The 27,807-nt window shown below is 44.2% G+C and overlaps 2 protein-coding genes across 2 annotated transcripts in view; both read right to left on the reverse strand.

Moving 5' to 3' along the window:
• Nucleotides 1–544: 544 nt before the first annotated feature.
• On the reverse strand, nt 545–19,482 carry LOC135825169 (uncharacterized). The gene is made up of 7 exons (XM_065337892.1): nt 19,268–19,482; nt 16,217–16,358; nt 10,109–10,275; nt 7,591–7,767; nt 6,954–7,142; nt 3,273–3,545; nt 545–2,862 (listed from the first exon to the last, which is right to left on the reverse strand). The coding sequence occupies exons 1-7, from the start codon at nt 19,344–19,346 to the stop codon at nt 1,757–1,759; spliced, it is 2,133 nt and encodes a 710-aa protein (XP_065193964.1). The 5' UTR covers nt 19,347–19,482; the 3' UTR covers nt 545–1,756.
• Nucleotides 19,483–24,759: 5,277 nt separating this feature from the next.
• The window catches only part of LOC135824322 (deleted in malignant brain tumors 1 protein-like), a 29,396-nt gene continuing 26,348 nt past the window's right edge, over nt 24,760–27,807 (reverse strand). Inside the window, exons 10-11 of the mRNA XM_065337055.1 lie at nt 27,019–27,297; nt 24,760–26,337 (exon numbers count right to left, since the gene is read on the reverse strand). Of these exons, the coding sequence (XP_065193127.1) occupies nt 25,586–26,337; nt 27,019–27,297 (1,031 nt within the window). The 3' untranslated portion in view covers nt 24,760–25,585. The remainder of the gene's footprint in view (nt 26,338–27,018; nt 27,298–27,807) is intronic.

Consider the following 27,807-nt stretch of genomic DNA (forward strand, 5'->3'; position numbering starts at 1 on the left):
TCAGTGGACTCACAAAGGGTTAATAGTTGCTCTTTGCTTGTTAAGGACAGTACTGTTAGGTCATCACCGTTCCAATGTTTCAAAGGTTGAGTCACTCGCTGCTTAGAGCCACTTACTCGTGCAGGAATCTACTTTTACTTGAACCCCTAATACTGCAGCTGTGAGTAACAGTTGTCCTACTGACTGCAGAACATGTAAGTGCGTTGCACATCTGTTGTCAGCCGATACATCCTGTCCTAGACGCTGCTAGCCAGAGTTCAGTCGTAGTGAATCAGTACTGACTTCCGCAGTACCTGTGAAAGCTTGAATGATACGCAGGAGACTGTATGTTCAGCGATTTATTTCCTTTCTTCCTGTTGTATAACTACTGTCCGGCGTGTATTTACCGCCATGTTGCCAGGTGCGTGTCTGCCACTATAATTATGCAAAAACATTTCTGTATAATAATAAAAAGTTAAAATAAATGATACGCAGCCATCCAAAGGCTGGGTTGCAGTGGTGAACGGTACTGATGAAGCCAGTACGCGGTAACAGCACAGAGCTATGTTGATCCTATCTATGTCTTGATTCAGATCTGAATCTGACGAGAAATCTGTGATATGAATATGTATGAGAAAGATGTTAGAAAAATGAATAATGAAGAGGTCGGATTATGATAGTTAATTTGTTATGCAAGATTTCCCTCTCGATTACAGATAAAGAGTTTCTGGAGGGAAATGTCCAGAAAGGATGCGAAAACAAAAAATACAGCGTTCCGGAAGGCAATGGTGCACATACATGTAAATAGAGCATAAGGCAATGGTACAGAAAAGATGTGAGAACTTACAAATAAGGCAATCGTGCACAAAAAGAGGGAACTGAAGAACTAGCGGTTCTAGAGGCTAAGACAGAAAGAGGTAGGGACGAGCGACTCAATACAGTGTCAGATGGTGCTCTTAAACTCATCCTTTTGTGATTCACATCTAACTTCAGCCGGCGACTTATTCCAGAGAATGGCACCGAATGTCAGCTCATGGTGCGCTTACCCGATGCGTACACGTAGGCAAAAGGCTGTTCATTTATTTATTAATTTCTGTGCCTCGTAGCATGTTTAGACAGCCAATCGAATTGAGGAGGGGTGAACTCAAACGCGGAAAAAGAGGGAAAATGAATAATTATGTAAAGCACATACGCAAAAGGTTCAATTCGGCATTCGCTATGCAAGATCTAATATCGAACTTGATAAGTGTACGTATGAGTGCTAATCAGTGCGTGCCAAACTGCTTAGAGATAAAATAAATGGAACGAAAAACTTATTTATCCGCGATATCAAGTGCGAAATATTAGAAGAAATATGAGATCAGGAACCCAGCAAATGTACAGTTTGTACGAAAACGTGAGTTTTAGAATTTGTGTTGCCTTTCAATCAGCAGACGAGATGCAGTATGCAGTTGGTTTAAATACACTGAATGTGTCTGCGATATAAAGGGTGTAATATTGAAAGAAATATGAGCTCAGTAACCCAGCAAATGTGCAGTTTGTACGAAAAGGTGAGTCCTAGAATTTGTGTTGCCTTTCAATCAGCAGACGAGGTGCAGTATGCAGCTGATTTAAAAACCACTGAATGTGTCCGCGATATGAAGCGTGATATATTGAAAGTAATAATGAGATCAGGCTTGTACGAAACCGTGAGTTATAGACTTTGTGTTGCCTTTAAATCAGCAGACGAAGTGCAGTATGCAGTTGGTTTTGGGCCCAATGGAACGTAAGTAGTACATCAGTTGGGACGATTCACGTAGATGGGTTCATCATGTTGTGCGACATTACCATATATTGTGGTTGAATAATCCATATACCCTTGAGTTGGGCAGTGAAGGTCCGGTTCATCTGGGGGTAGAGGCGGTGGTGTATCCGAACGGATGGAGCTGCGGCAGTCAGGCGTTTCCCGTGAATCGTTGGCTCGATTTCGATTGATAGCCTGGGCTGGGACTTGCCGCGACACGTTGTCCCTTCCATCCGGGGGTAGAGGCAGCGGATAATCCACCTGGATGGAACTGCGACAATCAGGCGTTTTCCGTGAATCATTGGCTCGATAACGAGCGGCAGTCGGAACTGGGGCTTGCGGTCGCACAGTTTCCGTTCCATCCGGGGGTAGAGGCAGTGGAGTATCTGCCTGGATGGAACTGCGACAATAAGGCGTTTTCCGTGAATCGTTGCCTCGATAACGAGTGGCAGTTTGGGCTGGGGCTTGCGGCGGCACAGTTTCCGTTTCATCTTGGGGTAGAGGCGGGGGAGTATCTGCCTGGATGGAACTACGACAGCCATGTGTTTTCCGTGAATCGTTGGCTCCATTACGAGAGGCAGTCTGGGCTGGTGATTTCGGGAGCACAGTGTATCTGCAGAATGTCTCCGTCTGTTCATCAATGGTCATGCACTGGACAGATCCACATGGTTGCATGGCATAACGTGAAGGTGGTACAACATAGCGCATGCTAGGCCCTGTGGTATGTCTTGAGATGTCAACCGAGTCGCACGGCACACCATCGACATGCCCCACCTCGTCCAGAATATCACGGTTTACGTACAGATCAGTTTCGCGCAGCTCCTCTGGACATTCCTGATCGTACACTTTGCTCACAAGATCGCGTTGACTGTGATCATCTAGCGCATCGTAGTCTTCGCACTGGTGTGGCTGAGACAAGGCAAACACTCCCGCATTGTCAACATCTTTCATTGTTGTCTTGTGTACGCCAGAACGTAGCTTGCAGCAGAGAAGGGCAATCACCACAGCGAATATTACAACCAGTACGACCGGACTTACAACTGCAGCAATGATGACAAACGAAGCCACCGGACAAGAACAGGACTCCCGGGGAATTGGGCCTGGAAGGAAGGGAACAAAACAAAATGCCACCGTTGGCTTTATTTTCATATGAATTAAATTTCACTTTCTTCACCCCGAGCCGGTTTAATGTTATAAGGCAGATGTCTGTTTAAGTCACCTCTAAAATATTCCAGTGTTTAGATTTTGCAAGATTTCGTCCACCAAAGGAATACGTAGACAGATGTGTAACTCTATGATCGCAGTGGAGACCTTGCGTCGAGTATTTCACTGGCCGGGTCATTTTTGATTCTTTTCCATAGAATTTTGTCAAGAATGAAACACACTACACTGTAACGAATACAGATATTATGCAGGAAGAACAACTTCCACCAGTAAATGGCCTTATTCAACATGCATTGTTTTCAAATTACGGAGAACACCTAGCATGCACAGTTGTATACGAACCTACCTAATGGGATGGGAAGAACAATAGCGCTAGGTGACAACTCGCTGGTTAAGTTCTCGTCCGTGACTACGTACGCCCTCAGCTGAATGACGGCAGAGGATCGCTCCATGACCACGTCTGGGCCTTCATGGCAACTTTCGGCGACGCTTTCATTATCGCTGGTCAGTGAGGCCACCACGACACAGTACTGCTGGATCAGCGGCGCCGTGTGAACATGGTCAATCGAGAGCGACATGTTGTCGTCTGTGACATTAACAGTGATGTTTGGTGAAAGAGCTGCAGAGTTGAATATAGCATAACACGGATAATAAAATTTGGTGTTTGTTCGATTGATCGGGCAATGCCCAGCCATACCTCTCGCAGTGCAGTACGTGTACATGAATTTTAGTCTTTATTTATTTTTTAAATTATTCTCCAAAATGTCGGCATTGTGCTAGCCGGTATGTTGGTAGAACTATTCAGCACCCAAGCGCATGGATTAAACACCACACACCACAACACATTCTATCAGAGGAAGCACCCACCAACAACGACAAAGGAGGAGACCCAGCGTGACGGCAACAGTGGACGTGACCGCCAGCGATGAGGACCGCAACGGAAACGGAACTGACGGAGGAGATTCTAGCAGTGAGTTGAGTGAGGGAGAAAGGGTGGGTTTGGGAGAGTGTGAGAGTGAGTGTGGGCGTGCGTTTCGACCTCGTAAGTCTTCTGTGTATAATCATTTGGTATCTCGCCCTGAATGTTGCCAAGTGTATTCTGATTCATTTTTCTCTGTCGTGGACGTCATTGTGATCAGTTTCAAGGTTTTGGAGGCTGTGTTCCAAAGCATTCATAAGCCTGACCTTTGTGTTCAAAAGGAGAGTGTTATCTTTTTAAAATTGTTCAACCAGTAGAATGCTGTGTTCGTCTGGCCGTGTTGGGCAAGAATTTTGTCACTCGTGTGGTTTCATACCTGTTGAATTTTGTCCCCTTGGAGTGTTCGATTGTTACCTTTCACGCATGCACATGATATCGTTCAAAAATACCTTGTGATAATGTGTTGGCATTGTTAAGGTGTAATAGTGTCACTATTGATCCTTTATAGTAATCTGTGTTGCAAGTTTGTTAATCAGTACAACGATGCTTCCTGGTGAGCGTTGTGCGAAAGCTAGTTTGATGCATGTTTATATTTTTCATCGTTCCTACTATTGTTTTCATATTACACTTCGAAAGGAAGAAGCACAAGATGTTACGAGTTATGACTAACTGTCCACCAACGTACCCAGTGTAACATTTTTTCCTTCTTCTTTTCACAATAATTTAATTGGCTCACCATCCGAGTTTATTTATTTAATTATTTATTTCACTCAACTCGTGGTCCATGACCAATTGGCACGCAAAGTGCGAGAGAGGGGTGATAGCCAACCACGGCAAGAAAAGAAAAAGAATATAGAAAAAGAGAAGAATGAAGGATAGACAAGAATCCAGCAATGAGATCCTATCGTACTACATTATGCGATCGGAGTGCATTTTTAAAGCTGGAAAGACATTTTGATGTCTTAACATGCTGGGGAAGTTGCAGCCAAAGGCTGTAGGAAAAAACAGAGGAGAGTTGGTAAATGCGGCTGAATTAGCACGGGGAAGTGAGAGACTATTACGAGTGGACCGGGACAGAGAAAACCAATTAAATACGGAGAGATGAATGGGAATTTTACCTAGGCGAATTCTGTAGATCAAAATGCACATTACATTTCCATCACAGGTATTTCGTTGTCCATCACCACTTCAAATTTCAATAAAACCGTCGTAACATGTCGCTTTAGCTGATTCTGTTCATTGCCATCTTAAAATTGTTGTCATCTAGCCGTCTGTCGAAATGTAATGTGAAAACAATAATAGGAACGATGAAAAATATAAACATGCATCTAACTAGCTTTCGCACAAAGGTCGTCAGGAAGCATTGGTTTTCACATTACCTTTTCATCACAGTTATTTATTTGTCCATCACCACTTTACATTTCAATAAAACCCTCGTAACATGTTGCTTCAGATGATTCTGTTCATTGCCAACCTTTAAATTGTTGTCACCTCCTCGCCTGTTCAAAAGATAATTCGGTTATTTATTATTATTATTATTAAAAGCATGTCCGCGTAGGTGGCGGGGGTGCCACTTTCGCTTATGCCATTCAGGATTGATGTCTAAAGAGTAATACGATACAATGAAATGACAGAAGTGACGTCAGTATAAAATATAATAGAAACATGTCTGGTCAGTCCCCTTAGGTGGGGCGGGCTCCACGCCATGCCTGTCGGTCCGCTGCCATTGTGCGGACTGCGTCAACATCTAGCGGCTGGTGGAGGGTAAGTCCATGCCATGATAACAGTTCGGATATACAGTCAGTATCGCCTATAGCGTTGGTGTTTGATTTTGAGCATTTTATCACTATAAGCGATATATTACTATGACCGATACTGCATGCAATGTATGCGAGTGGGGTGTCAAACGACTCAGCGCGCCGTGCACATACGCACTACATACATGTACAATGTCATGTAGCTGGCTGTAGCTCCTGACACACAAAATCAGCATTTCCTCATGATGGAGGCATATTTTGGCAACTTGTACAAGCAAAACTCACCAAACAACACTCACTGGACAAGTTCTTCACGAAGAAGTAACACCCTGTTCTCCTCTTACATCGCTTGATTTTACATCAGTCACTATAACCGATGCAAAAATAGTGTAATAAACGTCTTTTGAAATATGAATTTGATCACTATAGGCGATATAATACTATAGACGATTATTACTATACGCGATAACTGTGTATACTTAGTTATGGCAAATGAAAATGAATTTGAGAAATTGATCACTATATCCAGTATATTACTATAGCCGCCAACCTTATAGGCGATACCGACTGTACCGGTAATTAGAATATAAGAAATCACATGAAAGCGAGTTACAAGATAATAAGCAGTCAGACTTTCTGACTGCTTATTACCTTGTTACAGTCGTGGAAATTTGCGTCATAACTCGTTTCGATGTAATTCATTCTAATTTAGTTAGATTATGTTGGCTCAGTATCCGAGTTAAAATTGGAATATGTTGAGAGAGAGAGAGAGAGAGAGAGAGAGAGAGAGAGAGAGAGAGAGAGAGAGACAGAGACAGAGACAGAGGGAGAGACAGAGACAGAGACAGAGAGAGACAGAGAGAGAGACACAGAGAGAGGGGAGGGAAAGGGACGTGAATAAAAATGTAGCAGACCAACTTTTTCCCAGTGAACGAGAAAAAATGATTGAGGGTAAACTTGATTGAAAACGGAAATTAACCCGACCCCACACACCGGTATTACCCAGCCAATGCCTTTCGCTATCGGTTGCCGTGTTTCACAAACGCAGTGTGTTTCCAACGTATTGACGACCTCAACATATTTTCACACGCATGCTATCAACACCTGGTTCGAGATGGATCTGCCCGACATCCTATTATTCTTAAAGGGCCGGAAATATCTTCGGGATATTGTTCTGCAAGTTCCTCCAATTTTTCTCATATCTGTTACGAGGAAATTGGATTACAAACGCCAAGTATCGGAGTTTAAGAAGACCTGATCATCGAATTCGTGTAAAAAGTTAGTGTAGTTGTTCCTGCTGATAACAAAGCCACGTGTACGGGATGCTTGAAGCCCCATTGAGCATACTTACGTAGACAATTCCCATTGGCACTGCTCCATGCGGCTGAGTCGGCTGAGAGCTTCTCGCAAGTTACACTTGGGTCTTCGCCATCGAAACTAAATCCGTCATCACACCGTATGGCAGCAAGAGAATCGATGCTTCGTTTTTCAACTCTGAGAAAGCTATTGGAGATGATAGACGTTTCATTGCATAGGATATCTACAGGTAAATCATTCAGGTCATATGAAAAATACCATGAGAACTATAATTGAACGCGCGCACAGGAAGTACAGCATCACAGCAGGAGATTTACGTTACGCTAATTGACGATGTTTTAGGAGGGAGGTTCATCCTCATCTCTTGGTATAAATTGCTTTTAAGATATCACAGAGAATGTTTTAGTCCTGTAGCTATGCAAATATAGTTACTTCAGTAACATCTCGCGCTAGCCAAGGTACCAACAGCTTCAATAGGCGGACATTTACCTTTTCCGCCACTGTCTCTCGCAGATGTCGACTGCTCTGGCTGGGCTATGTAATTATAATTCTGAACTTGTACAGGGTATCCCCCGCTGGTATCGTGTACTTTTTACATCTTGGTCCGTGCGCTAGGACAAGGGGAAAGAACTTGCCGAAATACACACGAATTTTTGTCTGCATTCTCGTACCTTCACAGATCAGCGGAAGTCCCTTCCATTGATTTGGAGAATCGCAAACAAGCTGACTGTCACCCTTCACTATCCGAGTATCAGGCAGACAGTTGTACGACGCTGTAGAGGTATATTCCGTCGAGGAGTAAGCAACAGCAGACTTTGTACCCTCCGGCGGAGGGCCGCAATCAGCTTCTGAAAAGGAGATTTTAAAAGAAAGCTTGTTGCAGAATACCACATGTATGTGTGCAAGTAGATCACTCCAAGCACCTTGCAATTAGTACCGTTATTACGGAAGTATCAATAATTTGAATTATACCTGGCATGCCCCGAAAATCTAAGAGTTTTATCACTCTTTATGTCCCTTTCTGACGTTCACACAATTTCTACAGTTAACAGGTGCGGTTAGAACATAATTCTTTAGTGCATGAATTCTTAATGTGCGCAAGCTCCACTGCAGCCACTTCATTAAAATGGAAAACCTGACACAGACCATCTTCAATCCAAGTAGTCTCTTCGCTGCAAATTACGAGAATTCTCAATCAAATATTCGGCGAGGAGCCATCATCAGGTTTGATGAGAAAAACAAGTGAGGTGGACCTATAACATGCAACACAAAGTGGAACAAAACTACACCATACGTGATAAAACTGCACCATCCTCTCGGCATAGGCACACACACACATACCCATGCACATGTCAAATTACTGAGACACACACTCATACTCACCCTCGCACCAACACTCACACTCACACAAGCTCACACTCCAAATCACACCCACACCCACACCCACACACGTGTAACTAAGGACACACACAAAAATAATACTAATGTGCCTGAAAACAAGGTGTGAATAGTGGTGGGACTATGACAAAAAAATGAGAGAGATGAGATGCCGTTGCCAAACTGCACTTACGCTACAACATTGTGCTGAACTATAATAATGGCGTAAACAAGCACACATGACAACAGGCAGGACAGTGGCAACAGTAACAATGATCATCACCGAAATTTTCACATTGTCAATTGTCAAGCACCACCCAACCACGATCACGGTTCACCTTCGGGTGGCGTCTGGAGATGTACACTACGGTTCACCTTAGGATGTGCGGGGCACCGCAGAAGCCCTGGGGAGAGCACTACGCATTGTACCAACCACTACAACATCCATCCACAGCCCCATTCATTCCCTTCACATCACCATCCATACTCGCAGCGGAAGTGTCATGCGTGAACCGCCGGATAAGGGAGGCAATCCACATCTCCAGACACCATCCTAAGGTGAACCGTGATTGTGGCTGGGTGTTGCTTGACAATTGACAATGTGAAAATTTGGATGATGATCATTGTTTCTGTTGCCACTGTCCTGTCCTGTTGTCATGTGTGCTTGTTCACGCCATTGTTATACACTGGTAGTTCAGCACAATGTTGTTGCGTAAGTGCAGTTTGGCAACGGAATTCTATCTCTTTTTTTTGTCATAGTCCCACCCCTATTCACGCCTTGTTTTCAGGTATATTGGTGTTTTTGTGTGTGTCTTTAGTTACACGTGTGTGGTTGTGGGTGTGATTTGGAGTGTGAGCTTGTTTGAGTGTGAGTGTTGGTGCCAGTGAAAGTATGAGTGTGTGTCTCAGTGACTTGGCATGTGCAAAGGTATGTGTGTGTGTCTGTGCCGAAAGGATGGTGCAATTTTATCACGTATGGTGTAGTTTCGGTCCACTTTGTGTTGCTTGTTATAGGTCCACCTCACTTGTTTTTCTCCTCAACCTAATGATGGCTCCTAGCCGAATATTTGATTGAGATCTATCTATCTAATTTGCAGCGAAGAGACCACTTGGATTGAAGGTAGTGTGTCTAAGGTTTTCTATTTAGTGCATGAATTCGTTTTCATTATCCAGAAATATGTTGACAGTGACCGAAACGTTTAATTCACAACTTCCGATTGACTGTGTGGAAAAGCAGTGTGACCTAGTGCTGTCCAATGATATCATCTCCTTTATTTTGTTACAATAGAGCGCCGCGAAGCAGTGTCCCGAATCTTTTAAAAAGGTTTATGGTTGGGTAGGACCAAATAGGGGGAGGTGAGCGCAGCGTACCAAGTTGGAAGGCTGTTGGTTTGCGCACTGGAGATGTGTTAGGGCTAGGCGTTAGGTCGCTGAATGTCTCAATGGCCTGTCAGTTTTGTGCCCTGGTATCGCACGTACTGACTGCTTATTACCTTGTTACAATCTTGGATAGCTGCTTCATAACTCGTTTCCATATCCCTTTCTCTTCTATGTCACATTTCATAGTGGCTCATTATCCGAGTTTTATAGTTATACCTAATGATATCAGCCCTTTCTGTTTCATTACGATTTCTGCCCATTTTATTTTGAACGTGAAATGTTTCCTCCACTATACTTGACATATCTGCATATCACTTTTCAACTCCCAATTTCCGTTCATTCTATCCTATTCCATAATCTATCCTTTTATATTATGTTGGCCTCTGGCGCTGCTGCGCCTTCTGATTCATAACAACAACGTTACTAACATACCGCATTCGACGCCGGCATCTTCGTAATGCACGCAGTCATGGAAGCCCACGGGATTTCCAATACATTGGAACAAGTCGCTTTCTTGCCCGGTGCAAGCTAGCTGGTCCAGCAGTATTGGGCCTACGCCACCTCCGAAGGTCTGAATACCAGCCAATGCCGCCACGAACCTACATAGATAAAATGACGATTTGACAGAAAACTGACAATCAGCACTCGAAACAGTGTGTAATGACAGGTCAATGATGCTGAACATCATCTTAAGCAGCACTACCGGTTGCAGAATCTTGCATACTTACTAATGGGTATAATGTATATTCAACTCAATTTCTGACACCATTGCAGAGAATTGGATCATTGAACATGGATACGGGTAACGATCAATTGTCTACTTAATAATAATAATACAGCACGCATTATAGCCCCATATGAAAAATCAAATGAGGGTCATGCATCTGTCGACAACGTCGAGCCAGTGCATTCTGTCTGAGGCAAGTTGCTCCGCTTCAAAAAGAGACATATTGAGAAGCAAAAGCTGTTTACTTCCGTATGGATAATACCAACCCAGCAATGACACAACCAAATCCTTTTCTGCCGTTACTCAGAGTTTCATTTGACGAAACACTCATCAGACAGCTGGATAATATTATGCAGCACCATCACTCTCCCAATTTTTCAACAAGTCATTTCGGAAAGGGGAGCAACCTCAAGACAGTCTGTGGGGTACCTCCGGGGACACCCACAAGCAATATTCTAACACGCATGAACATCCAAACATTGACCACATACGCCAACATGCACCTTCTGGCTTTTATCTGGCGTTGTCTCCATGTCCCCTCTAACATCAGTATGTTGTTCGCTAACTTTTTCAGCCGCAGTAATTCCACTCAAACTCGTGGTGGGCACAGCAATTTACTGATTGTCCCAGCCAACTGCATACCTTGCCAAACGTGTTACCTATGCTGGGACCATCTTATGAAACCAGCTCCCCGCTGTGGTCAGGCAAGAAAGAAAACGCAATCGCTTTAAGTCAATGGCTCTTCCCTTTTTGCTTACCAGATAAATAAGCCTCTTTATAAATGCTGTATGCACTGCTCTTTCCGTTATTTTCTTCCTATGCAAGTCGCAACTCCTGTTTTAAGTTGTTTTTCTTCTCTCTTTTTCTTTCCCCACTAGTTGCTGTTACACTAACTGATCCTTATGCACAGATATACAACATTCCCTCACTAGTGGGACCATTGTTATTAGGCTAGGGCCAGTTTTGGACTTCCCACTCTAAATAAAGAATAGAAACAAACAAACAAAGATTAGCCTTACAAACCTCCTGTGGAGCTCACATGCCACCTATAATGTTATGAGCAAATCCAGAAAAACACGCCGCGAACTCAATATCCCTGTCTGTTTCCAAACTACATCGCATGCATTCTCCCGGTTATACTCCATGGCAGTGTAGTGTTATCTAACACCACCCACACGCAGGAGGATCAAATTGGAACATGTTCAGCAATGATCGACTCTTCTCAACATGAATATTCCCAATCTGCAGCAGTTCATCTCCGTGGAGAGCGCTCTTTTAGCTGCAGGAGATAGACTAATGTGGCTTGACACTGTTGACAGATGCGTCGAATCTGCTCCTATGTAACAGGTTCAGGGAAGATGCGAACTGTGTGTATTAACAATACTACTATTATTATTATGTCTCCTTATTCACTTCTTTCGAAGGCGATAGGGCCAGACCCACCGGGAAAATATTTCCATGGGTGGGACAGCAAAAAGAAAGTGAAGAAATAAAAAGCTAAAAACCAAAGGGACAACAAATAGGGGAAGCAAAAAGGAAGAAAGGGAAGATACTCAATCCGAACTCCAACATCAAAACAATAACAAAGAATTTGCAGCGACAGATATTGTGATAAGGACGTTGAGATCGGTCAAAGCTCGAAACTTGGTGAGCCGAATCATGTTGTTATGGGGATTATTTTGACATTGGGATTCGGAATCGGAACCAGTCTATTACTGTCGCCTCTAGAGTCCGCTCTGAAGTAGCACAAGGGAAAAAAGCCGACACTAGGACACAAGCATAGACTATGCAAATTGTAGCCACGTGCAAAAGCCTTAATCTGCCACACCTATAGTGCTAAATCAAAGTACATCAACCAATGAAGGGAGTAAGAAAGGAAATATCTTATCAGTCGTTGTTCAAGTCTCTTGGCTATTGAACATGAAAACGCAGCAGGTGTGCATCTACATGTTAAGGACAGTTCTTAGAATTTTAACCGAACCTTGGATAGCCTCCTGCACAGTCCGAAGGCATTGAGGAGTCTCTCTCACCAAGCCTCCCAGGGCACAGACAACCACAGGGACCACTTCAACCTGGGTGAGGGAGCAAATTCTGGAAATCTCCCGCTTCAGGTCATAGTTTCAGTTCGAAGAAGGATAGATTTACCATCACCGTGGATAACAGTCATACTTTAGCTCAATTGGTTAGAGCATTGCTCGCGAATAGCAAGGTCTCTGGTTCGAGTCCCGGTGGTGTGACCGATGATTTTTTTCTTTCTTTCATATATGGCTTGCAAGTGTTGAGTTTCGGAGAGAAAAGACAAGTACGTGGCATGTGGCCTCTAATTTCATTTTTTTTTTTTTTTTTTTTTACTTGAAACCACGCACCCAATTCGTAAAAGAAGAAAGAAGCAGGAAATGACAAAACAACAGACTAACAAGACATTGACTGAATGGGGCTGCAAATGCAACGCAGCGGTGGTGATGAGGTGCTGCAGGCTCCGCCGACCAATGGTCTCGGCATCCGCGCCTACTTCACGCATCAGAAAATCGGGAGAAGAAGAGAAACAAAAACGATTGAAAATATATATATAGCGAAAAGTATAGTGTGGAGAGAGAGAGAGAGAGAGAGAGAGAGAGAGAGAGAGACAGACAGAGAGAGAGAGAGAGAGAGAGAGAGAGAGAGAGAGAGAGAGAGAGAGAGAGAGAGAGAGAGAGAGAGAGAGAGAGAGAGAGAGAGAGAGAGAGAGAGAGAGAGAGAGAGAGAGAGACAGACAGAGAGAGAGAGAGAGAGAGAGAGAGAGAGAGAGAGAGAGAGAGAGAGAGAGAGAGACAGAGAGAGAGAGAGAGAGACAGAGAGACGGAGAGAGAGAGAGATTATTCATTATTAATATTATTTGAAACTCGGATTATAATTAATGTTATTATTGAATCCAATACACCACATTCAAGACAAAGGTCTACAGACACCTGAGAGACAGCAACTGGTACTGGGCAACAGATTCCCTGTAATTTTTCGAGCTCGTCGCTTGCCCGACCCGCTAATCCGCGTACCTGGCCTTGTTTTGCATACATGCAAAAAACTTGTTATGATTCTTTTCTTTTCTCTGTTTATTCTTTTACCAGACGTGGGCCATCCCCTGGATAATCAAAATGGGTGCCTTATTATTTTTCTGTTTTTTAGCTTGTTTTGTTTACACTTCCTTGTGCGAGTTTCGTATCAGATCTATTAAAAAGTTCATAAGTTTTAGTTGATGAAGTTTACATGTACATTGTACATCAGTCCAAAAACTGATAATTTACAATCTCTTTTCATCTTGTTTTTAGTTTTTCAAATACCTACCGGTACTTTTACCAATTCTACTTCCCCATAGCTAGATCTAGCTTTCCTTTACATTTCTGTTTCTTTTTCCTGGTGCGTGCTTGTGGCATTGAAGCCGAGACCTTTGGTCGGTGGAGCCCCTGGTACCTCACCATCACTGCTGCCCAGTGCAGCCCCTGATCAGTAGCTGTTGGTTTTTGTATTGTATTGTATTGTATTGTATTAAATTATTTAAAAGGATTCTCCAAAAGCAAATGGATGCTTATCACGGAAGTCTCCCACATAAATATCGCACGAAAAATGGGGAAATGGGGGAGAGGAGAGTGGAAGATGAAGCATGGGAAGAAGGGAAACAAGTACCTAAATATCGAGGTATAAAAGCAGGAAAGAAAACGACGAGGGACGAAATCACCTCTGCAGATAATAGCGGGACATTTAGATTAAAAAAACCCAGCAAGGATTAATTTCAAGGAAAAACATTTCTCAAACGGAAAGGTTCGGAATTCCAGTCAGAGAATATCTATGCTGAGAGTAATGAGCCTTTAGAGCAATGCGAAAATTGACAGAGGACTGAACGCAGCGGATGTGTTCTGGAAGTTTGTTCCATTCCACAGATAAACTGAAGAGTGGGGATTTAAGGAAATGGGCGCCAGAACGAGGTAAAACTATAGAGGACGGGTGACGACAACTAAGGGATACATTGAATTTGAAACGAATTAGCAAAGACAGAAACTGGTAAAAGACATGATGAAAATACAGCAAGGACAGAATCTGACGACGCCACTTCAGGGATGACCAGTCACAAGTACGATTAAGAATCTGCTTCGGGGTTTCCCACTCAGGAGGGTGCCGGGTCTTATAAAGCAGATATGAACGAGCAGCAACGGCTTGCAGTCGGTCTAACGTAAGCGAATCTGAATGGGATACGGCGAATGACCAGACAGGGACTGCGTATTCTAACAGTGGTCGTACCTAACACTTGTAGAGCAAATTCACGGTTGAAGCAGAAAGGAAATGGGCCATATGGCGCAACAGAAAAACACGACTGCGAAACTTATGGGTGATAGATTTTATATGGTCAGAAAAATTTAGTGAAGGAGTGATAGTCACGCCGAGATGACAGTGGCTATCACCTTGTCCACATAATTATTTATTTTACGAGTTGGGTTTGCGAATAATAGTAAAAAAAATAACACCACCACATTGCGCTCTTGGCCGATCCAAACTCTGCACTCACATCGCCATCACCACAGTGAGGACAATTCCGGTATTTAGATTGATATTGACATTGACCCTCCAGACAGCTGTTTCGCTCCTCCTGAGCTCATCAGTGGAGGCATATGATGTTGAATGCAAGAATAATAAGAATAGACTGATCTTTATAGGGCTAAATAGGCGCAATTGCGCTCATTCTGCATAGAAACGTGGCAAACCCTAAGTTACAAAAGTGATAAACAAGGTCAGGTGATAACAACACGCGCTCATGACTGGGACAGGAACATGTAGCAGGTGTGAAAACGTGATTTCTCGTGTGCTCTGGATGGCAGTCCTGAATCAGTCAAGTGTCAAGTCAAGTCGGTGGAATAGCGCGAGCGCGAGCTCCAGTGTGGGAGCAAACTCATTCCTCCAAAAAATTATCGCCGAAGTCGCAATCACTATTTCGTGTAAAAAAGAGAATGATTGTGAATTATCAGCGTGTGGATTTTTATTTTATTTTATTTATTTATGGATTCCCCAAAGGCCGAGGCCTAAGTCGGGGGGGGGGTTCTCCGTTCATGCCTTACTGGGAATACATCTGCAAAATTATAACATATAGATTGAGAAGAGGAAGGATTGATGCACCGTGTATGCAAACATAACTGAGCCGTCTGAGCAAGGCCAGGCACGCGGGTTAGCAGGTCTGGCAAGCAACGAGCTCGAACATTACAGGACACCTTCCTGAATTGAGAGGTTGGTACATGTAGTTAGATTTTATTATGTTATGACTAACACACACGAGGAGCATGTCACACCTTCCACTACGCCAAGCAGGAGCACACGAGGAGCATGTCACACCTTCCACTCCGCAAAGCAGGAGCACACGAGGAGCTTTTCACACCTTCCACTCACCAAACCAGCAAGAAAGCACCACTCCATGCAACATACACAGTTTGTTGGGGAATTTACCTCTCATCTTTCTCAGACTACTCAAACCCAACTGATAAGGTGTAAACTCCCGAAACACTGTGTACTTTTGTATTGAACAGGGAGTGGTACTTTCTTGCACGTTCGCCGAGTGGAAGGTGGGACATACCCGTTGTGTGCTCAGGATGGCGCAGTCGTGAGTCAGTCAAGTCTCTAGTTATGCCCGAAGGATGTGTTCCTAGTAGGACCAACCAACTTCATCACTAATACCGCCGAGATCGCAACATATAAAGGTTTGATCGGTATCTTTTAAATATACGTGTACTTGTGATCCTGCTTGTCCGGCATGGGTCACTGTGCAAAATAAGGAATAGTAAAAAATTACCTACCCGAGTTGGCGGCAAACGACTTGTGCGTCTTGGATGTCCCAGGCATCGTCGCACACGGTTCCCCATGTACCATCTGGCAGACGAACTTCTACTCTCCCTATCCAAGGACTTGGTCCACCAACGATACGTACATTAGTAGTGGCTAAAAGCACAAACACACATTTCAAAGCCAACTTTATTTTCGAACAGGACGGGAGTAGAATTAAGGGAATACGATGAACGTGAAATTTCCAATTGGAGTGATAGTTCAAACCTGGAGGTCAAAACTCGAGCTGGGGTATGCATTATAATTATTAGAGTGCATGCTTTCTGTTTTTCCCGTGGGTAGGGCGTTTGACCTATTAGAAAAAAAAACTATTTTCAATAATCTAACAATGTTATTACAAGGTGCGACAGAGCTCTCGGCCATTGAAGAAAATGTTGAGTCACCTCCACCATTACACTGCGCTCTTTAGCCGACTAGACCCTCCTGCACACAACCACCATTGCGAGGACACTTCCGTAGACGATATTGATAAACTCCTTCAGACAGCTGTTTCGCTCATACATAGCTCATCAGTGAAGGTAGATGTTGAATTATTAAAATATAGACCAAACTGCTATTATATAAGGCTTCCACATACAAAACGGGCACAGCTGAGGTACTGTTGACGCGCATGGGACATGCATGCACCGTCAGAAATTCGGCGCGGAAAATCAATCACTATGACTATCAATGCAGAAATAACGTGCCAGAAATAGTGTACTGCGTAGCTAGTGAGAGTCTGTGTTTCGCACTTGTCCGAGCACCATGATGGCCCGCAAACGCACCTCACGACTCCACAGCAGCCCCTGGGGCATGACGGGTTTACGACGAAAGGGCGCGAGATTTTAAGGCGCTAAGACGTTTCGGCGCCCGCAAACGGCGCTGAGACACGAGGGCGCTGAGACATCACGGCGCTGAGACACGAGGGCACTGAGACATCAAGGCGTTGGGACACGTCGGAGGCGAGACGAATCGGCGCTAAACTGTATAATGTCGACCCATGTCGAATAACTTAACAAATCACCTCGGAATAAAACACAGGTACGTCCCCCCCCCCAAATTATCCCCAGCAATGTTCTGATTTTCTAGTCATAACCGATAACCGAATCTGACCCTGGCAGCTCAAGCCGATGGTATTCACTTATCTACTACGAAGAAGAAGAGACTCCTCATCCATGAGGGGTTTTCGTACACCAAGGGCAAGGACGGACTACAGGACACGACTTACTGGAGGTGTGAGCGGCGAGGCGAATGCAAGGGACGCTGTAAAACTGTCAGGGATGACGTGTTCAAGATCGTTCCCCACTGCCACCCACCGGATGCGACGCGTGTCACAGTCGAGAAAGCCAAGGAGGAGCTACGGACAAGGGCCGCAACGACAATTGAGCCAACGAGTGCCGTTCTGAGAGCTGCAACGAATGATCTGTCTGCTGATTGCCTATCCTCGTTACCTAAGGCATCTTCCCTTGAAATCTATCCAGCGTGAACCGCTTGCTGCCGATAATGTTCCTCCAAATCCAAGAAACTTACAAGAACTTCTTCTGTTCAGTACAGACGAGGATCTGAATCTACTCGAAACCTCCGAAAGCTGGTACGTGGATGGTACCTTCAAGAGCGTCCCCAAGCTATTTTGTCAATTATACACAATCCATGCAATCCATGCTCGCTGTGACGGTCAGTGACCACCATTACTTTCGAGAATAATTCGATAAAACTTACATTGTATTCACAGCAAACTTGAAGATTGAAAAAATTAATCAAAAGGCAATGGACGCCCTGTGGTAGTGGTGACATTCTGTCTCGGGGACGTGTGGTCCATACGCCTTACTGTCTGCGCGGCAAAATGTTCTCGCGCCTTACGGTGCGACGCCCTATTGTAACAGACGCCGTCAAGTCTGGCGCCCAGGGGTACTTCGACCTACTGTTAGACGCCCTACTGTCGCGATCCCGACACTGTACTGGTCGCCCGTCGCGCCAAGATGCTTGGCAGTCACTAGGCTTCATGCCACCAATGTTGTCCGAAAGCTACCTAGTTATCTGCCCATCAACCACTGCCGCTGACACGCTGGGACAAGTGCTATACACAGACTCTCTCTAGCTACGCAGTACACTGATTCATACACGTTATTTCTGCATTGATAGTCATAATGATTGATTTTCCCCACTGATGCTGCATGCATGTCCCATGCGCGTCAACAGTACTTCACACTTTCCCTTTCCCGCGTTATCACCTCAGCTATGCCAGTTTTGTATGTGAAAACCAAAATTATAATAGCAGTTTGGTCTATATTTTAATAATTCAACATCTACCTTCACTGATGAGCTATGTATTAGCGAAACAGCTGTCTGAAGGAGTTTATCAATATCGTCTACGGATGTGTCCTCGCAATGGTGGTCGTGTGCAGGAGGGTCTAGTCGGCAAAAGAGCGCAGTGTAATGGTGGAGGTGACTCAACATAATTTAAAAATGGTTGAAACGACTTGAGTTTTTTTCAATGCAACACAATATTCTGGAAAGGTCACAACAATAAGAGACAACATCAAAAAGGAAAGCTTTACAATAATAAAACGTAGCCTGTAAAATATCCAAGTCCAGTTATTATTATTATTATTATTGGGATGACGACTACACCATAGCTCAGTGGTTAGAGCATCGCTAGCTACAAGCGAGGGTCCCTGGTTCGAGTCCTGGTGGTGACAGTCAATTTTTTTCTTTAGACTTTTCCCGTTTGTCTCTTTCCCTCAAACTAGTGAAGATATTATTATTATTAGTATTATTATTATCATTCTCGTATCCGTCCCGAATGGGACTCACGATGGCAGAATTAACTGAGAGCATGTGTGGGTGAGAGTGGGAGAACGAAATTAAAAAGAAAAGAAGAGTCTTGTAATAAAGGTCAAATTTAAGAAGAGCAGTACTAGACTAAATTAATGGCTGACCAGATGTTACTCCAAGTCCAGTATTTATAATTAAAAAAATAAACGACTTGAGATCGGAGATAAAATATTCAATGAAGGAACACTCACCAAAAGAAGATCCAGCTTGGACCATTAAGCACAAAGCGATCAGTGTGCACACTGTCCACATCTGATTTACTCTGGCCATGTCCGTAGAGAAACACTATCAGACCTTCGTTCTCTTTCCCCTTTCGGACTGTGCACAAAGGAGTAAATATACGTCTAAAAGTCAACAACTCAATGAAAATCACTTCCAGCAAACAATTGAGACATGTAGTGTTTAGGCTGCCTGACGACGATGGAATGGGTGAAAGTACTTTACTACAAAATTAATATTGAAACTTTCGACGTGCAGAAGGCCATGCGTAGCGCCCACATTGCCTCATTAGCTGTGTGTAGCCCATATCAGTGATAGAACACGCAGGGTTCAATCTCGCACTAGGGCATACTCTGTGAATGCTCTGGTGTTATTTTGGATTCCTTTGTTACTTCCTAAAAGTCTGCTGAACTACTAGCTAGTACATTCCGGTCACTGTCATAGACCATTCGTTGGCTTCTGTCAGCATTCGGGTGTTGAACTGTTGATACATCGCTTCCCAGATATAATGGTCGCTCGCTACCGGTGATTGCTATGATATACTTGGTATCAGCAGGCGTTATGAGTTGTTTTTGGTTGCCCTCTCACCAATTGACATCCGCTTCAATTTTTTTTATAAAAAATACAAAGATTCAAAGAATATAATCATTTGAAGCTTAACGCTTTCGTTCATCGCTGTGCCTATAGCAATTCAGGCCCACTTCTCTGCCAGATGTGTGTTCTCCGCTTAGCTGCTGCCCCTGGACGCTCTACTCACTCCCGCGCCTCAGTTCTCCTAAATATCACCTCAAACTAAGGTTCTGTGTCCCTCTCTTTTCTCACCCTACTGTTGTTACAGCTGTTCACTGCTCTTCACCAGTGTCAAGATTCCGTCATGAAACCTGAAATTGGTTAGGGTACCCCGTGAGAAGTTACACGGCCTTTGGGGCTGGCCCTAGTAAAATTTTATAATGATTATTATGAATAGCATGCCAATCGAGGTTACTAACTGTGCCGTGATCATGCTTTATTCCCGTAGCTATGCAAAAGACATTACTTCAGTAACGTCTGGCGCTAGCCAGGGACCCTACACAGCTTTAATTCCGTGTTTGTTTTGTTTGTTTGTGCCATCGGCATGCCAAGCGCTATCTCGTACCTGTCCTGTACCGTACCATCAAGGACAGCATCGGCATATGCCTGGTACATAACCTAGGATTCGATCCCGCACTATCGCCTAATTAGGAGAAATGAAAAATTTATAACATGATATTAACTGGTTTTGAGGGAAAGAGACAAACATGATCCCAACAATTTTTTCCATAGGTCATCAAGGCCGTAGACAGTGTCGTTTTACCCTCGAATGCAAAGAGAAAGTTGACTCTCGCTAGGCAAAAACGCTTCCAAGCTCTCTTGTTACGATAGTAACAAACTTGAGTCGTTTGCAGGCAACCTGCCTACACTCAAGAGAGCACTGCATTTCACACAAATCCTTTAGAGGTATCGTTACAACGTTTAGGTCTTTATGACCATCATCAGGAATGAAGTGGACATGGAAAGAACAGCGGCATAAAAGAAGGAGGCAAGCAAGCAAAGCGCGGTACATAGTAACAAACTTACAAGAGAAATGTGAATGTGATATGTACATGTAAAAGGAAGACGTCAGTGCTCTTGTTTGCCATATTTAAGTTGCTGTCTCCGAAAACCTTGTTCATTATGAAAAGATAAATACTTCGGACTCCACGACTGCTAGTTTTCACATGAAGCGTGCGGGATACAGTGGGGGCTGCGTCCTACCAGCCTGCGTGGATTCACGTGAAGTACGAGTTTGAACGTTTGAAGAAATTGCTGATGGTCGCTGTTTTGATGACGACTACAACATTACTTAGTGGTGGAGCATCGATATAGCCTTAAGTCAAGGTCCCTGTTTCAAGTCCTCGTGGTGTCAGTCACTTTTCCTTCAGACCTTTCTCGTTTAAACCATTGCTCCAAACCCAGGAAAATACTTGAAGTAAGAAGAAGAGAAATATTTATGTACTGCATGCAAACCGGCATGTACCAAATTTCATCAGTTTAGTTAAACTGACTGGTGGAGATTTGTCAAAAATAAAGTGAGCGCGCCTTCTGACCAGTGTATCTAGTGGAGTAAACACGTCGTAGGTGAGCACCGGCAGCACAGAACCATCAGGATGTTATTTCTATTTCGGCTCAAGTATTTACTGTCCCCGCGCTAAATCTGCTGAGCTTTCAACGCACTTCTCTTGTCAGCTTGTACAGGCTAATTCAATTTAATACGGCTAGTATGTCCTAGGGTTTTTGCTTGCTTATGCGTAGCTATGAAAACTACATTTTTCGTCCCTTGACGATGGCTGCCAGTGGCGGGCTGACTGTGTGATTCATGATGAAAGCAGTCTTGATTGGGATTAGCGTTTGCCGAGCACAGATTTAAGAAGGTGTGTGATCCGTACGTCAGAGCTCGCGCTTCCTGCCGACTGTCTCGACACTTGACTGACTCAGGACTGCGTATGGAGTACACGAGAAGCCCGTCGAGCCATCCACCCGGTAAACCTGCAACAATGCGCCTCTCTCTGCTCAACACACAGTGTTTCAGGGATTTCACGTTCATCAGTTGAGCTTGAGTAGGATGAGGAATATTCTGCTCCGAAAGCACTGCATTACAACTGTAGTGATCTCCGAGCCAAAACAAAAACACTAGGGAAAAGAAGTTACAGTGACTCCCCGTATCCAGCGCAATTAACACTTAGTATGCACGAGGCAAGTGGGACCATTGTCATTAGGTTTAGGCCTGTTTTGGAACTCCACTCTAAATAAAGCCAAACAACAACAGGCAACAGCTTGATCCAGTGTCGCACATGGAAATGTGAGAACAGACGCTGAGGGACACTTTCCAGTAGCAGCGCTGTCACACTCGGACCATCTAGTCGCATTCCAGCGCCAGGGATAACAGTACGAACTAAGATTTTGCGAATGCCAAAAACGGCCCTCAGCGTCTGTTCTCACATTTCCATGTGCGACACTGGCTCACGCTGCTGTCTGGTGCTCATAATGTGTTTGTCACGTGGATACAGAGTGTCACTGTAGGTTGGAATATTAATGTTTGGGCTCGGAGAGCACTACATAATGCAGTGCTGGCGCTGCAGAAATTTCCTAAATCTACTCAAGCTCAAATGATCAGTGGGGAATTCCCCGGAACATTGTGTCTTCAGCAGGGAATGGCGGCTTCTAAACTTATCTTCGGTTATAACCCCTTACCTCCCAAGCCGCTCAAATTCAGATTCTGTTTGAACTTAGCGGGAGCTGTTCGCGCACGGCTGCAGTTTTGAGCGGCATTCTAGGCCACGCAGAGCAGAGGCCGTGCAGGTAGCTGGCTTGAGTGTGGTATTAGTCGCTTCGTCTTGGAAATACAGTCGACCACCCTTATAACGATATTTGCGTCCGACCAAGAAATATTGTTATAAGGGTAATATTGTTATAAGGGTAACTGGTTCATTCATACACATACGTCGTAATGCATGAATTTCGTTCTTTTTTACACTCTTCATACAGTCAAAAACTTATGTACATGCACAATATGTACATGGCAAGGTGCCCACTGGTGCCCCAATTGCATTTCGTCATGTCACAGCGACTTATCAAGTGAAGCGTGCCCTACCTTGACAGTGGACTCTACATACTCCCTGCTGGATATTGTTATAAAATGGAAAATGTCGATTGGTCAGCCCAATTTATATTGTTATAGGGGTAATATCGTTATAGCAATATTGTTATAGAGGTAAGGCATTGTAAACAAAAGTCAATGGAGTGATTTGGTTTGACAGAAAAATATCGTTATAAAGGTAATATCGTTATAAAGGTAATATCGTTATAAAGGTAATATCGTTATAGGGGTTATCGTTATAAGGGTAGGTCGACTGTACCTTTCCAGCGGTGTCAACTTTGTAAACATCGGTGAATGTCTGGCAGAGATACAAGCAAAAGTTCATGTTATTTGAAGGTGAGTAAATTGTCTTACTTTCAGCGGACTCACAAAGGGCTAATAGTTGCTCTTTGCTTGTTAAGGGCAGTACTGTTATGTCATCACCGTTCCAATGTTTCATAGGTTGAGTCACTCGCTGCTTAGAGCCACTTACTCGTGCAGGAATCTACTTTTACTTGAACCCCTAATACTGCAGCTGTGAGTAACAGTTGCCCTACTGACTCCAGACCATGTAAGTGCGTTGCACATCTGTTGTCAGCCGATACATCCTGTCCTAGACGCTGCTAGCCAGAGTTCAGTCGTAGTGAATCAGTACTGACTTCCGCAGTACCTGTGAAAGCTTGAATGGTACGCATGAGACTGTATTTTCAGCGATTTATTTCCTTTCTTCCTGTTGTATAACTACTGTCCGGCGTGTATTTACCGCCATGTTGCCAGGTGCGTGTCTGCCACCATAATTATGCAAAAACACTTCTGTATAATAAAAAAGTTAAAATAAATGATACGCAGCCATCCAAAGGCTGGGTTGCAGTGGTGAACGGTACTGATGAAGCCAGTACGCGGTAACAGCACAGAGCTATGTTGATCTTATCTACGTCTTGATTCAGATCTGGTTTGTACATCAACTCGGGCAAACCGGCTGCAGCACTATGTAAGGGAACCAACCATACGCGCATGCCGCTGTCCTGACGTGTCGTGTTGATGTGCATACAGCGTCAGTGACTGAGCCATTTTGGATCAGAAGTCTCGTGGTTAGAGGCCAGTTTATGGTATAATCCAGTTCAAATGGGTCCGGAAATTCCGGGGTGACGAATCATTCTTATTGGTGGTTCTAAACCCCATTTGAAACCTAACCGGGATTTCGGAGGGTTATTAGAGAAAGGCCATGCCCAGTTTTCCTAATAATTTATCTCGGCGGAACTTGGTTTGTCCCATGCCCTTTACCATCCCGCGTGGAGTTCTTAGCTGATTGTTATGTACTGAAAGGCCATCATTGCTCTCCTCTGTATGTCTGTATGTTCTGTTTTCCCTTTTTCACAATAAACCACAAACCTCGAAAACAGAATATTGCATGATAGAGGTGGCTGCAGTCGAAGCTGTGGTGATGAAGCTGGAGCATCTCCGCCGACATGAGGCCTATTCTTCAGTGATACTTCATTTTGCAGAGAGCCCATTTCGTACGAAACCCTAGACGCCGTCTACATGTAGGTTGGTCATGACTGGTTCGTACGCGTTGCACGCTGAACACTGCAATCGGTAGTGTCATTTAACTGCGGCTACAACACGCGCTACAATCCGCATCTCAAGATCTGTACCCGAATACAGTATATCGTAGCACCCAGCGTTGGAGCAAGGGTATCCAGGTCACTGTCATGCAGATCTGCTGCGAGATCTACACCATCATTGTGCTAAGTCTATGCAAGGGTGTGGTGGTTATTCAGATGTTTCTTCAATCAAGTCCTAAGGTAGGTGAATGGAGACAATGCAACCCTTGTTCAATCTCCTAGAGACTCGACAGTTTTCACATCTTACACATTCTGTGGGCGTCCATTCTCATGATCTTGAATAATCTTGGCTGGGGATTCGAAATTTATCATCAGCATGACAGTGGCAAAGCAATGCCAAATGACTGGCCAATATTAACGAAAAGTGGGGACAAAAATCAGGAAAAATGAAGAATATCAATGACTCGGATACTGACCCAGTGATAAAATTAATGTAAAATAGAAGAAAAGCGAATTCATAACTCGTTCCCATGTGTTTTTCTTCTATTTTTACAATTATCAGCGACCATCAGAAATTCCGGGTCTCTTTTGATTGTGCTCTTGGTTGTTTGTGCCAGGACTTGGATGCTGATAAAGAACATGCATGAAAAACTTGTAAAGTTAGACAGAACTATTGATTGACCTGTGACCTATTCGGATGGCACAACAACGTTTAAAATTCGAGGTTACATAATGGTGGGCGGTTATGAATGAGCGTGAGGGGACTTTTGACGTCGGTCAAAACCAGACGTGCCGCCAGTTACTAATTTTAGTGTGAAGCAATCCTGTGTGTTATTTCCATGGAAACCATGTGCCTGTTTAGTGTTTACCGTACAGTTTATGGTGGCGGCTAGTTTGCTATGCTGGGATATGCGATTGCGCGAAGTGCAAAGCAACGGAAGACAAGCGCAAGTGTCGTCTAAAACGTACACCAGAGAAACAAAAGCTGATGGGTTATGCAGCCGGTCGAGCGACTGGGTTACTGCAAGAACTATACCGGGTCAATAAACTGGCGGATTGATGGGCTGGATCAGTAAATCACACCCTCCGCATCAAAGGGGGCGATTCACATACATGGGTTCGTCTTCATCAAGTTGCCTATCAGGGAGAACGCTGAATTCCCCCTGAGGCAGGCACTGCCTCATCTCCGGTTCATGTTGGACGTACTCTTCTGCAGGTCGTGGTGACTGGTAGTATGGTTCGTTGGCGATGGTCTCATCCTTGGAAGTCTCTTTAGACCGCTGGGTGAAGACTGATGCTCCTTGTCCGCGAGTATACCTCTCAGGTGAAGCTGACTGTCGTCGCGGAGCCTTCAGACCACTGCAAGCGTTCATGTCACCATTCAATGTGAGGCATGGATCAGCAAATGACCAGCGCGGGTCGCCTCCGATCTGGACGGGCTCGCAATCTTCGTACTCCTGGCCACGGCCAACGTTGCCGTCGCTTGCACCGTTGGTGTATACATTCGTGTCTCCCTCCTGCCTCTGCCTTTGACCGCTGGTGCCGGTATTCGCGTCAACGAATAGCCTTGTGTCGCCTTCAGGTTGCGAGTCAACGATTGGCTGCAGCGGATTGCTGTCCACCCAACCAGACGCCTTGCTGGAAGCTCGTTCCCTTTCAGTTCGAAACCTTCGCCAAAACACGACTGTTGTCACAGCAAACAGCACGACTAAAACTACTAGTAGAACTATAGCAACCAGGATAGCAGATGGAATATTCTGTTTGTTCAGTGTCGTTGTTGTCGCTCCTGCTTCAGCTGACGATGACGACTTGGATGTATGTGGGGAAGTATCGGGGCTTGGCTCTGACAAATAGTTGCAGAGATAAGAAACAAGAGACAGCGTAACATGAGTCAAACTACGTCCAGGTGCAGTAAAGATTAAATCTGCTGTAGTCTGGAGAATCCATAAATGCAAATATAATACTTCTTTGAAGTATTGGCCACCTTTGCAAAAAACCTCATGAACCTTTCAACCGAATTCACACTCATCATGACGCAATATGTGTTTGGTGCTTAATTCTCCAATCAAAGGTTGTTCACTTCGAAGTATTATGCAGATTTCCACTTAAATACTGGTAATTAACAGAAAAGAGGTCGGAAGTCGTAATTACAACAAGTTTCGTGAATGCCTAACCCGTGTCCAATTTGACGTTCATTTGATGTTATTGTAGACATCAAAATAATTTGAGTGGGCTCCGAATGCGCGCTTTGGACAAGCGATCACGAAGGGAACTTCCATCCTGAGCTGATTTTGCTCGCGGCTGCAACGCACGGGGTAGTGAACCCAGGACAGAAGCAGACCTGGCATCATGACTTTGCACATCTATCGTAATGCTGCTTCATTACGCGATCTGTTTTATTATTATTATTATTTGTACTTGTCTCTCGCCAATCCGGCTATCTCTAATCGAAAACCAGGGTGTCCATAGTAACCCAGCAGATTACCTTAAGCCGTGCTTTCGTCTACAAAGCGTCAGGGCCTACCTGATATTTCTGGATAGACGAAAACCCCGCGTGACTCTTCGCTCGTCTCGTTGTCATCGGTGGTGACGTATGCTCTCAACTGCATGACGTCATTCGTGTCTAATCGCCGCACAACAACGCTTGGCTCCTCCTGGCATGTTTCGTTGGAGTGTTCGGCTAATGGAGTCAGTGGTGTCATCACAATACAGTACTGCAAGATGTTGGGCCTTCTCAGCGCGTGTTGAACAGTGACAGTAATGTCAGCGCCTGTAGCATTGATGATCATGCCTGGTGGCTCCGCTAAATATTGAAACATTAGAACGAAAAGCATAACCACAGATTTATCTTTTCAATCCTCTGACAGCAAGCTGTTTCGACCTTCTTAGCTCACGCCAACAAGGCTGAGGTATGATTTGCTGACCCAAATGCTGTGAACGTCTAGGGAGAAAGGAATTGCTAGACCAAGATCAAAGTCAGAGTTCTGTCACTGACAAGAGACACCAACTAATTTACAAGACCCTACATGAATATCGTATTTTTGTTTATTATTTTACTTGGGTATTCCCAACATACCCTAAGGTCTTCTTACAGGGTGCCCAAGATGCATGAATTTTTAAAGTTCCTGGCGAAATGAATTGCGGATATGATTTGTAATAATGCCACACAGGTTAGCTGCTCATATTCACAACTAAGATGTCTTTGCTCTTCACCGAAATTAGATTAGATTAGATGACATGGGTTGCAGCAGCACAGCGAGTTACTTACGATCATCTAAAAACAGCTACAAAGCGTTTTTAAAACTTAGTTTAA

Source organism: Sycon ciliatum, chromosome 9 (genome assembly GCF_964019385.1).
Source record: "Sycon ciliatum chromosome 9, ocSycCili1.1, whole genome shotgun sequence".
Taxonomy (NCBI): Eukaryota; Metazoa; Porifera; class Calcarea; order Leucosolenida; family Sycettidae; genus Sycon; species Sycon ciliatum.

Excerpts from the sequence above, each read along its gene's own strand:
- LOC135825169 (XM_065337892.1), bottom strand. The coding sequence starts at position 19,346 with ATGGCCAGAGTAAATCAGATGTGGACAGTGTGCACACTGATCGCTTTG. Across the intron at positions 7,768-10,108 it reads AGATGCCGGCGTCGAATGCG|AAGCTGATTGCGGCCCTCCG; the intron begins GTATGTTAGTAA and ends TCTCCTTTTCAG. Across the intron at positions 7,143-7,590 it reads ACTTCCGCTGATCTGTGAAG|ATATCCTATGCAATGAAACG; the intron begins GTACGAGAATGC and ends ATTTACCTGTAG.